Source organism: Pelophylax lessonae (genome assembly GCF_965119305.1).
Source record: "Pelophylax lessonae genome assembly, chromosome: 9".
Taxonomy (NCBI): Eukaryota; Metazoa; Chordata; class Amphibia; order Anura; family Ranidae; genus Pelophylax; species Pelophylax lessonae.
In genome coordinates, this window is record NC_138776.1 from 255,245,515 (window position 1) to 255,259,222 (window position 13,708).

At 43.8% G+C, this 13,708-nt stretch overlaps 1 protein-coding gene across 1 annotated transcript; it reads right to left on the minus strand.

The window, feature by feature from the left end:
• Positions 1 to 4,439: 4,439 nt before the first annotated feature.
• On the minus strand, positions 4,440 to 12,504 carry LOC309562688 (uncharacterized protein). The gene is made up of 2 exons (XM_082266970.1): positions 12,429 to 12,504; positions 4,440 to 6,247 (listed from the first exon to the last, which is right to left on the minus strand). Exon 2 carries the CDS (start codon positions 6,163 to 6,165, stop codon positions 4,483 to 4,485), a length of 1,683 nt encoding a protein of 560 aa, XP_082123096.1. The 5' UTR covers positions 6,166 to 6,247; positions 12,429 to 12,504; the 3' UTR covers positions 4,440 to 4,482.
• Between the last annotated feature and the right edge of the window lie 1,204 nt (positions 12,505 to 13,708).

A 13,708-nucleotide genomic window follows, 5' to 3' on the forward strand; every position in this document is an offset into this window, starting at 1 on the left:
TATTAAATTCAAACAATCAAAGGCTGTAAAAGTTAGACAGGATCTCTGGTGACTAATGACAATCCTCCATTTGGGGTTTCGGCGACGCCTCAAGGGGAAGTCTTCTAGACATGGAAGCCCCATAAAAAGGAAAGCTAAAGAGCACTTCAATGGAATGTTCCCAGCAACAAATACAGGGGTGTCTTTTTAACGAGTGTGTCTTAATTTCTCTACCTAAAGCAGTATTAAACTCAAAACCCAAAATGTAATATATTGCAACCTACCAATAATTAGATGTGGTGGCTGCATTCGTTTTCCCTTTTTTTAAGGACTTTCCCCCTCTGTTTTCACCCGGTGATCTGGCTAGTAACCCACCTCCTGTAAAAGAGTGCCCCCACTCTGGATAAAGTAGCACACGGGGGCACCTCTGGGGGGAGGGGAGTGTTAGAAGTACTAGCAGATTTAAATACACTAACAAACTGAAGCTGCACTCTAGCTCACACTTCAGTTACAGCAGTTTTTTTTTTTTCCTTTTGGGATAAAAGTTTTACATACATAATTAAAAACTGATCATTGTAATCTGTCCCTAACTCCTAAGGAGAGGAAGTCAATACCCCATTAGTGAAGACTGTATGAGTGGGCGGCGACTGTCGGAGGACGTAAGAGAAAGAAGAAAGAAAGCCTATAAGAGGAAACTAATCTAAAAATTGGTAAGCTGCAATATAATAAATGTTAGCTTTTGGGTTTTGAGGTTCTTCTTCTTAAAGGATATGGCCACTTAAAGGCTAAGTTCACCTTTTTTTCTAAATTTCAGCTTCCCTTTGAACCAGCATACCTCTGTTGCAGAAAAGAAAAAGCTTTATCTATACCCTATATAAAAAGGAAGAAGTAGGGAAGTGGGTGGAAATAAAAAAAAAAAAAAAAGAAGAGGTGGCATAGTGATGAAGGAGGAGATGTGGTCCACAGAAGTAAAACAAGCCCTGTTCTGTGATGCAGTAAAGCAGTGCATGATGGGATATGAAGTTTTCTGGATGGTTACAGGAAGTGATGGGCTCAGATGGATTTTTTTAACATTTTGAACCGAGAGATGAAGATTAAACAGTGATTAAGTATAGGTATAGTGATGAAGGAGGTGTGGTCCACAGAAGTAAAACAAGCCCTATTCTGTGATGCAGTAAGGCAGTGCATGATGGGATATGAAGTTTCTGGATGGTTACAGGAAGTGATGGGCTCAGGTGCATTTTTAAAAAAAATTTTAACCAAGTGAAGATTGAAAGCTTGGATGGACTTTGTGAGAGATCAGCACTTTTGGAATGGCTTGGGCCGAAGACATTAGAAAATGCTTCTATTTATTATGAAGTAAGGCAGTGCATGATGGGATATGAGGTTTCCTGGATGGTTACAGGAAGTGATGGGCTCAGGTGCATTTTTTTTAACATTTTGAACCGAGATATGAAGATTGAAAAGTGATGAAGTATAGGTATAGTGATGAAGGAGGAGATGTGGTCCACAGAAGTAAAACAAGCCCTGTTCTGTGATGCAGTAAGGCAGTGCATGATGGGATATGACATTTCCTGGATGGTTACAGGAAGTGATGGGCTCGGGTGCATTTGTTTTTTTTTAAAATGTGAACCAAGTAAAGATTGAAAGCTGCCATGGACTTTGTTGAGGGATCAGCACTTTGGGATGGCTTGGGCCGAAAAGACATTAGAAAAGGCTTCATTTTAATTATGAAATTAGGCAGTGCATGATGGGATATGAAGTTTTCTGGATGGTTAACATGATGCTGCAAGAAGTAATGGGCTCAAATGCATTTTTTTAACACTTTGAACCGAGAGATGAAGATTGAATAGTGATGAAGTATAGGTATAGAGATGAAGGAGGTGTGGTCCACAGAAGTAAAACAAGCCCTATTCTGTGATGCAGTAAGGCAGTGCATGATGGGATATGACGTTTCCTGGATGGTTACAGGAAGTGATGGGCTCAGATGCATTTTTTAAAAAAATTTGAACCAAGCGAAGATTGAAAGCTTCCATGGTCTTTGTTGAGGGATCAGCACTTTGGGATGGCTTGGGCCGAAAAGACATTAGAAAAGGCTTCATTTTATTATGAAATAAGGCAGTGCATGATGGGATATGAACTTTCCTGGATGGTCACATGATGCTACAGGAAGTGATGGGCTCAGATGGATTTTTTTAACATTTTGAACCGAGAGATGAAGATTGAACAGTGATTAAGTATAGGTATAGTGACGAAGGAGGAGATGTGGTCCACAGAAGTAAAACAAGCCCTATTCTGTGATGCAGTAAGGCAGTGCATGATGGGATATGACGTTTTCTGGATGGTTACAGGAAGTCATGGGCTCAGATGGATTTTTTTAACATTTTGAACCGACAGATGAAAATTGAACAGTGATTAACTATAGGTATAGTGATGAAGGAGGAGATGTGGTCCACAGAAGTAAGGCAGTGCATGATGGGATATGACGTTTCATTGATGGTCACATGATGCTACAGGAAGAGAGATGCATTTTTTTAAATTTTGACCAGAGAGGTGCAGATTTAACGCTACCATAGACTTGGTAGGTAAGAGATAAGCACGTTGGGATGGCTTGGGCCAAAAAGACATTAGAAAAGGCTTCTATTATGAAACATTACATTGAACCCGGATAGGTGAACTTGGCCTTTAATATGGGTTGCCTTATTGGGTATGCCCAAACAATAACAAAAACGGTGTTGGACCTAAAAATAATGTTGACCAGTGGAGAAACAAATTGGTCCAAGCTACCACGTGCAACTGGGCACAATACAAGGGGTGCTCCCTATTTTCTATATATCTTTCCATATACACAGGTAGAGAAGAGGTTGAGGTTCTTCTATATGTCTCTGTGAGACTGCTATCTGTTGCACAGTACCAGATGGTTTCCATGTCTTGTATTAAAGTGGCCAATCCTTTTAAGAGAGGAAATTATGGGAAACTAAAATCTTTTCAAAGATGGGGGAAGCCATCTTTAGCCTGGAGAACTTCATGCCTACTGAAAACCCATATTCTGTTAAGACAAAGTCCATAGTAAAAGTGGGTGCCTACCTAAAGTTTGGGTCCACCTAAAGGAGATACTTACTTGGCTATGTCCAAAAATGTTCCATGCTGTCCCCTCCACCCCTACTGGAGCCCAGCCCATTATCCGGTTGCCCACCAGATATTGGTAAGATGCACCATCCAGGGCAGTGGTCTCCAAATTGTGGCCCGCGGGCCAGATGTGGCTCTTTGTTTGCCTTTATCCAGCCTTTTTGGGCACTGTTCTTCCCACTTATACCAATGACGGGCCCCAATCACTGACACCACCAGTGGAGCATAATTTCTCCCACTGACACAAATGATGGGGTACTATTCCTTGCACTGCCATTAGCAATGGAACAGCATTCCTTCCACTGGCATCAAAGATGGGGCACTATTCCACCAGCACCAATGGAGGGGCACAATTCCACCCACTAACACCAACGATGGGGCACTCTTCCTCCCACTGATACCAATGATGGGGCACTATTCCTCCCACTGATACCAATGATGGGGCACTATTCCACTGAAACCAATGGAGGAGCACTATTCCACCAGCACCAATGGAGGGGCACTATTCCACCCAATGACACCAATTCCACCCACTGACACCAATGATGGGGCACTATCCCTCCCACTGATACCAATGATGGGGCACTGTTTATCCCACTGATGGGTCACTATTCCTCCCACTGACATCAATGATGGGGAACTATTCTTCCCACTGACACCAAAGATGGGGCACTATTCCTCCTACTGATACCAATGATGGGGCACTATTCCACCCACTGATACCAATGATGGGGAACTGTTCCACCCTTTGACACCAATAATGGGGCACTGTTCCTCCCACTGACACCAATAATGGGGCACTGTTTCTCCCACTGATGGGCCACTATTCCTCCCACTGATACCAATGATGGGGCACTATTCTTCCCACTGACACCAATGATGGGGCATTATTCCTCCCACTGATACCAAAGATGGGGCACCATTCCTCCCACTGATACCAAAGATGGGGCACCATTCCTCCCACTAACACCAATGATAGGGTACTACTTCTCGTCCTTTTTACTGTAGGCACTATGTAATTTATTTTACTCCTACTGACCAGGAAGCCCAAGGGATTGTTAACTCCCACTGACCACAGTCCGGAGGACGGTAAATTGACCCTTTGTTTAGAAAGTTTGGAGACCCCTGAGCTATGGTGTTGGTAAATGAAACAGAGGCTAGACTCTAGGATTTCTGCCTGGCACCTCTATAAGCAAAGACTCCTCCCCCTCCCAATCTGTACGCAAGAGGAACCACTCTCCTACAGGGATCTAGAACATAAAAGAGGACAGTCCTTTTTATTGGGAAAATCTGTGCCCTCAGAGGATGAATGAATGATGAATTAGGTCTATTCGGTGATGGCAATGGTGGACAAAACGCAGTCGGGCGCCCTGTTTACGTTATAGTTTTCCGGTGGGTCTGTACGTGCTTGAACAGGGCATCTTTCCTCAGGAAGCACTTTCCGCACTCTGAGCAGGTGTAGGCTTTCTCCCCCCCATGTATCTGTTCATGCTTTATAAGGTTGGAGGCCCCACTGAAGCATTTCCCACAGACCGAGCATGAGTAGGGTTTCTCGCCTGTGTGAATGCGCCGGTGGATAACCATGTGTGAGTTGGTGATGAAGCCTTTGCCACAGTCAGGGCAGGTGTATGGCTTTTCGCCTGCGTGAATACGGCGGTGTATGTCCAGGTGGGATTTGCTGGGGAAGCACTTGCCGCACTCTGGGCAGCCATAAGGCTTATCGCCCGTGTGGGTCCTCTGGTGGCGGTCAAGGTGGGACTGGCTGACAAAGTCCTTCCCGCAGTCTTGGCAAGTGTAGGTCTTTTCCCCGGTGTGGCTTCTCAGATGGACGAGAAGCTGGGGCCCGCTAATGAATGATTCCCCACACTCCGGGCAGGTGTTGGGCTTCTCCCCAGTGTGGATCCTCTGGTGGTAGATCAGGTTGGCCTGGCTCTTCAGCTCCTTGCCACACACTAAGCATGTGAACGGTGTGTCCTTGGTGTGGACGCTCTGGTGGGCACGGAGGCTGGAGCTGGTAGGAAAGCCCCTACCGCACTCTGGGCAAGGGAATGGGCGCTCCCCCGTATGGCTCCGTTCATGGACGGTCAGGTGGGACTTCTTGACGAAACACTTCCCACACTGGTCACAGGCGAATGGTTTGTCACCCGTGTGGCGCTTCTTGTGCTCTCGCAGGCTGGGCTTGCTGGAAAAGTACTTCCCACACTCCGAACACGGGTGCGGCTTTTCCCTCGTGTGGACCCGCTGGTGCTTAATTAGGGTTGAGTTGCTGGCAAAGGCCTTCCCACACTGCTTGCAAGCAAAGCGCTTCTCTGCCGTGTGAGCCCTCTGGTGCTTCACAAACTTCCGGCTGTTGCAGAAGCTCTTTCCACAGATGGGGCAGATGACAGTCATTTCCTCTGTGGCGCACCCCCCAGACCTCTTCAGCCTGCCTGCAACGTGATTTGCTCCCCGTGGAATGCGCTCAATGGTTCCGCTTCTGGTAATATTTGCTCGCTCGTTTAAAAGGGACTCATCCTTAATCTGAACTAATAAAATTTGTGATTGATCTATGGCATTGTCAGACAATTGTCCCTCGTCTGTTGGCTGGGGCTCTGACGTAGCTTTTGTGCGGTGCCTCGAAGTGGTAATGTCTGAGGGTGAGGAGTCTTCCTCGCTGGAGGAAGGGTCTTCCTTTATGATGATTGACAGACTTTCTGAATCATCCATGGATAGGGAATGTTCACTGTCAGAGAGCAGCTCATCACTTGAAAGAGGTTCCTGTTTGATGAAAGCTGATATATCATGCTCACCATCCATAGTGAAGGAAAGGTCACTTTGTGGGAAATGCTCTTCACTTGAGGTTGATTCTTCCTTCACAATATCCGGAGCTTTTTTCTTCTCATCAGTAGAGGCCAAAAGGTCACTTGGTGAAGGATGACCACACGTGAGGGTTTCTTTCCTAACTTTTGCAGGTCTGTTTTGAAAGTTGTCCATGCATTGAGACCTCTCAGGCCGTGAGAGCTGCTTACCACCCACATGTGTAAACGGAGGTTGCTTATGACCTGTGGATGTAGACATACCGGGGTGCCTACTCTCTCATAGAGGTGGAAGCACCGGAATTTGGGATCTCCGTCTTCCCACAAGAGTTCCCTCGATAAATCTGTGGAGGAGAAACAATTTAAAGTTCAGTTATCCAACTGTCAGGATCAGCCACTCTTCCCCACCATGCTTTCCAAATCTACAAATTTCAAAACTTATATTATTGGAACAGACTAACATATAACCTGCTTCAAGCATTACCAGACTTGCTTTGGTACCCACCAGCAACCCGGCTATATCGTTATCTTCAGTAACTGCATTTATTATAGCTGTTCATATCTGCCCCACAAGGCCTCCTCTGTTTTCCAGCCTCAATTTTCAATGGGTCTGACTTTGATCTCTCCTGCTTAGACTATGGAGGAATCAGTGGGAGGCAAATCTCTAAACAGCTACAACCAATGATGGGCTCAACATATTCACCCAAGAGAAACATAGTGAAAATTATGTCTTTTTTAAAGTAAAATTAAATCACAACAATCCGAATCCTACTGGATATCGAGTAAAATCTCAGTATTAGCGGATGATACTAAACTAAGCATGCCAATATCTTCTGGGCAGGATGTGGAAACCTTACAAGCGGACCTGAACAAAATAACGGGGTGGGCAACTACATGGCAGATGAGGTTTAATGTTGAAAAATGTACCTGGGTGCCAGAAACCAAGCTACTCACTAGGGGGGGGGGGGACCTCTGGATGAGTCCAGGATGGAAAAGGACCTGGGGGTACTGGTAGACAAAAGGCTTGGCAGTGGCATGCAATGCCAAGCCGCTGCAAGCAAAGCCAACAGAATACTGGGATGTATAAAAAAGGGGATTCACTGCAGAACTAAAGAGATTATTTTCCCTCTCTACAAGACTCTGGTCCGGCCACATCTGGAGTATGCTGTCCAGTTCTGGGCACCGGTCCTCAGGAAGGATGTGCTGGAACTGGAGAAAGTCCAGAGAAGGGCAACAAAAATAATTAGGGGAATGAAGGACATCAGCTATGAGGAAAGACTACAAGCACTGAACCTATTCACTCTGGAGAAGAGACGCTTGAGGGGGGATATGATATCAATGTACAAATACTGTACTGGCAACCCTAGCATATGGAAAAACCTATTCAGAGAAAGGAGATACAACAAGACACGTGGCCACTCACTAAAACTAGAGGAAAGGCGGTTTAACCTTAAAATACGCAGGGGGTTCTTCACTGTCAGAGCAGTAAGGATGTGGAATTCTCTTCCGCAAACAGTGGTATCAGCAGGGAGCATCGATAGTTTCAAAAAACTATTCGATGGGCACCTTAAAGACCACAACATACAGGGGTATACAATGTACAACATACAGGGGTATACAATGTACAACATACAGGGGTATACAATGTACGGTTAACAGCAAACACACACACACATCATAGGTTGAACTGGATGGACTGATGTCTTTTTTCAACCTCACTAACTATGTAACTATGAGTTCAGGTTTAGATTTTGTCTATCGAGGTGAGATTACAGAATACTGTAGACCAAGGTTTCTTAACCACGGTTCCATGAAACCCTAGGGTTCCTCCAGAGGCTGCTAGGGGTTCCTTGAGCAATTAGTAATTTCTGTCTCTCAGACAAGTAAGAAAGGCCCCACTGGTGACACCAACAGTCTTTTTAGCAATCTGTTAGGGGGTAATTTGTCCCAACGACCACAAGCGTAAAGAGCATTCTTCCCACCGACCATCACACTAGTATGTCATGAGCTGTAGATATAGTCATTTTTAGCAGGGGTTCCCTAAGACAAGAAAGCTATTTCGAGGGTTCCTCTGTGTTGAAAAGACTGAGGAGAAGCAGCTGTAGACTTAGATGGTCATTCTCCTCCTGCATAATCTAAGACCTCCCTGCTGTATGTTCTCCATGTTTTACAGAGTCTCTAAATGCTCCTCAACCGATCATAGGAACTGAGCACCTGGACCTCTGGTCTACGATTACTCATGCCACATTTTTAAAAATGTATAGTCTAGTTAACTGTTTTTGTAAGTGTAGCCCCTTCAGATGCCTCCATTTGGACTTGGTTTATGATTTTGGTTCAAAATGTATGCTTCCAATACCATATTACTTGGTCTTCTGTGGAAGAAAATCTATCATCATCCAATAATGGAAATTGGAAACACTCGGAAAATAATTTCAACCCTACAGAACGAAGGCATGGAAGTTAGAACCTATCACCATAAGGAAGGCATGGAAGTTAGAACCTATCACCATAAGGGAGGCATGGAAGTTAGAACCTATCACCATAAGGAAGGCATGGAAGTTAGAACCTATCACCATAAGGAAGGCATGGGAGTTAGAACCTTTTACCATAAGGAAGGCACGGGAGTTAGAACCTATCACCATAAGGAAGGCACGGGAGTTAGAACCTATCACCATAAGGAAGGCACGGAAGTTAGAACCTATCACCATAAGGAAGGCACGGAAGTTAGAACCTATAACCATAAGGAAGGCACGGGAGTTAGAACCTATCACCATAAGGAAGGCACGGAAGTTAGAACCTATCACCATAAGGAAGGCACGGAAGTTAGAACCTATCACCATAAGGAAGGCACGGAAGTTAGAACCTATCACCATAAGGAAGGCACGGAAGTTAGAACCTATCACCATAACGAAGGCACGGAAGTTAGAACCTATCACCATAACGAAGGCACGGAAGTTAGAACCTATCACCATAACGAAGGCACGGAAGTTAGAACCTATCACCATAACGAAGGCACGGAAGTTAGAACCTATCACCATAACGAAGGCACGGAAGTTAGAACCTATCACCATAACGAAGGCACGGAAGTTAGAACCTATCACCATAACGAAGGCACGGAAGTTAGAACCTATCACCATAACGAAGGCACAGAAGTTAGAACCTATCACCATAACGAAGGCACGGAAGTTAGAACCTATCACCATAACGAAGGCACGGAAGTTAGAACCTATCACCATAACGAAGGCATGGAAGTTAGAACCTATCACCATAACTGTCCTGCCCCAACCAAGTTCCATATAAACCGTGGATCAATGTGCATGTTGCTGCCAACCATGAACCTAGAGACATTTGTGGAATCTAGTCATAACATTCTCAAAATGAAGGCCTTCAAGAACCTTTGTCCCTTCACCCATCCAAGGTAAAGAGATAATCTTTGTAACCCATACCTACCAATACTTACCATCCCTGTGCTCCCTTGTAGGCTTGTTCTCTGGCCAGAGAGTGAAAAACTCTTGGTTTATGCTTACAAATATCTACTGACCTTCCTGTGCCCCCACGTGACATTGCCCAGGCCTGGTGATTGGCTGATCAGGCACCAAGCACTGCATCGTACGGGGAAGGGGAGGTCACACGCTCCTCTATGTAGAGTACTTCTCATTGTTTCAGCAGTCAAGGGGTTGACTGAAGGGCTATTGATGGAGCCTTTTACAGGTGACAGATGTACATTAAAATACATAATGCTCCATGCCCTTTCTCACCTCTGGCACCCTTTGAGATCAAACCTCATCCTTCCTCCAGGTATGAGCCCCCTGGTATCCAGAATCAGTGTTGGGTAGGCTCACCGATAACATTTAGTAGCTCTTCCCCGCTGAAAGAGTGACCAGAACATTTCTCTCACGTTGAGATACTCTAAGGATATGTCTATCAAGAAGACTGACCGGAGTTCCTCCATGACTCCAAGAAGAAGAAGAAGCTCCATCTACCACACAATCCAGAAGTCACATCTCAGCTTTATGTTTTACTAATAGAGATAAGAGTGATGTCATGTGACCTCCCAGAATCCTCCTCTCCTCTCCGGTCAGGTCTGTGTTTTATTAATAGAGATAAGAGTGATGTCATGTGACCTCCCAGAATCCTCCTCACCTCTCCAGTCAGCTCTGTGTTTTATTAATAGAGATAAGAGTAATGTCATGTGATCTCCCAGAATCCTCCTCTCCTCTCCGGTCAGCTCTGTGTTTTATTAAAGCGGAGTTCCACCCAAAATTTATACTTACCTCCATCTTCTCGCTCCCGGTCACCTGAAAAACAAATGGAAAATCGCAATTTTTTTTTTTCACTTACCTTTTAGAGAAAATATACTTACCTTACTTCTTTCTTCCTCCCCTCGGCGGCCACGGCGATTCGTCACTTCCTGGCTTTTGCAATGATTCCTGGGAGCTGAACGTCATCGCTCCCAGGGATCATTGCGCCTGCACCGGCCCCGACGTCAGTTCCGGGGCGTGCGCGTCATTCCCTTCTAAGCAGCTTCTGGGCATGCCCAGAAGCTGTGGAGGGATGACGCGCGCGACCCGGAAGTGACGTCGGGGCCGGTGCAGTGCATCGTGGGACCGAAGAAGGAGGAAGAGGACCGAAGAGGACACGGAAGAGGATCGCGCTGGCTTCAAGCTGCCCACACCTGAGATGGCAGCGCTGGAGAAGACAATTTCAAGGTAAGTATTTCTCCTGAAAGGTAAGTGCAACCCGGGACAGATCAGAGGCTAGCCATTGTGGAATGTGCTAGCCCTGACTGTCCCGGGGGTATTTTTATAAAAAAATGTATAACTAGGGTGGAACTCCGCTTTAATAGAGATAAGAGTGATGTCATGTGACCTCCCAGAATCCTCCTCACCTCTCCGGTCAGGTCTGTGTTTTATTAATAGAGATAAGAGTGATGTCATGTGACCTCCCAGAATCCTCCTCACCTCTCCGGTCAGGTCTGTGTTTTATTAATAGAGATAAGAGTGATGTCATGTGACCCCCCCAGAATCCTCCTCTCCTCTCCGGTCAGCTCTGTGTTTTATTAATAGAGATAAGAGTGATGTCATGTGACCTCCCAGAATCCTCCTCACCTCTCTGGTCAGCTCTGTGTTTTATTAATAGAGATAATAGTGATGTCATGTGATCTCCCAGAATCCTCCTCACCTCTCCGGTCAGCTCTGTGTTTTATTAATAGAGATAAGAGTGATGTCATGTGATCTCCCAGAATCCTCCTCTCCTCTCCGGTCAGCTCTGTGTTTTATTAATAGAGATAAGAGTGATGTCATGTGACCTCCCAGAATCCTCCTCACCTCTCCGGTCAGGTCTGTGTTTTATTAATAGAGATAAGAGTGATGTCATGTGACCTCACAGAATCCTCCTCACCTCTCCGGTCAGCTCTATGTTTTATTAATAGAGATAAGAGTGATGTCATGTGATCTCCCAGAATCCTCCTCACCTCTCCGGTCAGCTCTGTGTTTTATTAATAGAGATAAGAGTGATGTCATGTGACCTCCCAGAATCCTCCTCACCTCTCTGGTCAGCTCTGTGTTTTATTAATAGAGATAATAGTGATGTCATGTGATCTCCCAGAATCCTCCTCACCTCTCCGGTCAGCTCTGTGTTTTATTAATAGAGATAAGAGTGATGTCATGTGATCTCCCAGAATCCTCCTCTCCTCTCCGGTCAGCTCTGTGTTTTATTAATAGAGATAAGAGTGATGTCATGTGACCTCCCAGAATCCTCCTCACCTCTCCGGTCAGGTCTGTGTTTTATTAATAGAGATAAGAGTGATGTCATGTGACCTCACAGAATCCTCCTCACCTCTCCGGTCAGCTCTATGTTTTATTAATAGAGATAAGAGTGATGTCATGTGATCTCCCAGAATCCTCCTCACCTCTCCGGTCAGCTCTGTGTTTTATTAATAGAGATAAGAGTGATGTCATGTGACCTCCCAGAATCCTCCTCACCTCTCCGGTCAGGTCTGTGTTTTATTAATAGAGATAAGAGTGATGTCATGTGACCTCCCAGAATCCTCCTCACCTCGTCAGGTCTTTGACCTATCACGGTTGGAGCTGACCACCCGGGCGGTTTGCGTTCGTGGTGGAAATTTACAAACGTATAAAGAAAAGCGCGCCGCAGCTCACTGCGTTATTTAGTCTCTGGAAGATCCAGGGTTATTTCAATGGTGGACAATGCACATGATCTGAGAGGGAAAGTTACGATGCCTCTCGATGGTGAAATCTTACGAACACCAGAACTGCCCCGCCAGGCTCCTCGCATAGACGGTCGCATTTCTCATTTTAAACTTGGGTACGTCTCTGCTCCAGCGTCCTTCCGTCAGCACATAGTCTGGGAGGGTGTCAATCTGCGGTCACATTCGGCAATTTCAGATACCATTTCCCCGTCGTAGCAAGTTAGTCGCGACCCAACCCCAACGACAGCCTGAGGAAACCCTTTTGCCCCCAAAGGACCACCCCTCATCCCCATCATATAGGACAGAAAACTCACCTACTGGCTCAACTGGCTGTGCACCCTTTATTTCCCTCCCCCGGGGGCGGCTCCCAGCACACACGCTGCCGCAGCGGCCGATTTTCTGCCACTTCCGGATTTATGCCCTTGACCAACATGGCCACCGCGGGAGCGGAAGTGAGTAGAGCGGCTTCCGGCGTGTGGAACGCAAACCGGAAGTGTGGCTGTCGGAAGGATTCCCGAGGTGAGGAGGTGCGATCACGTGACAGGCAGCGTCTCATGAATATTCAGGAGGCTCCACATTTCTGGGAGGGTCTGCTAATAAATAACATCCTGCTTCATTATTCAGGAGGTGGGAGGAGTTAGACAAAGGGATACCACCCCCCATCCCTTTAAACCAGGACACACATCACACAACCACTTCTGGACTGGAAGATTTACCCCCCTTTATGACCAGTAATAATAGTTCATTAATAAATAATTAAAAAAATGTAAAAAAAAAAAAATCTAATTTCTTCATCAATTTAGGCCAATTTATATCCTGCTATATCTGCTAAATACTAAAAAAAAAAAAAAAAAAAAATTAAAAATCAAAATTTTTCATCCTTTTGTATTTTGTATTCTTTTTTTATATTTTATATAATTTTTGTATTTTTGTGTTTTGTAAAAAAAAAAAAAAAAAAATTAAAAATCAAAATTGTTTATCCTTTTGTATTTTGTATTTTTTATTATATTTTATATAATTTTTGTATTTTGTAAAAAAATAAATAAATTTAAAAATCAAAATTTTTCATCCTTTCGTATTTTGTATTTTTTCGTAAAAAAAAAAATTTTAAAATTCAAAATTTTTCATCCTTTTGTATTTTGTATTTTTTTATTATATTTTATATAATTTTTGTATTTTTGTATTTTGTAAAAAAAAAAAAAAAAATTAAAAATCAAAATTTTTCATCCTTTTGTATTTTGTATTTTTTTATTATATTTTATATAATTTTTGTATTTTTGTATTTTGTAAAAAAAAAACAAAAAAAAATTAAAAATCAAAATTTTTCATCCTTTCATATTTTGTATTTTTTCGTAAAAAAAAAAAAAAAATGTTAAAAATCAAAATTTTTCATCCTTTTGTATTTTGTATTTTTTTATTATATTTTATATAATTTTTGTATTTTTGTATTTTGTAAAAAAATAAATATATTTAAAAATCAAAATTTTTCATCCTTTTATATTTTGTAATTTTTTTATATTTTATATTTTTTTGTATTTTATTTGTATTTCGTACAATTTGTATTCTGCTACATAGTTTTGGTAAAAGAAAAATC

What these genes read in the sequence shown, in the direction of transcription:
- LOC309562688 (XM_082266970.1), bottom strand. Translation starts at nt 6,165, where the DNA reads ATGTCTACATCCACAGGTCATAAGCAACCTCCGTTTACACATGTGGGT.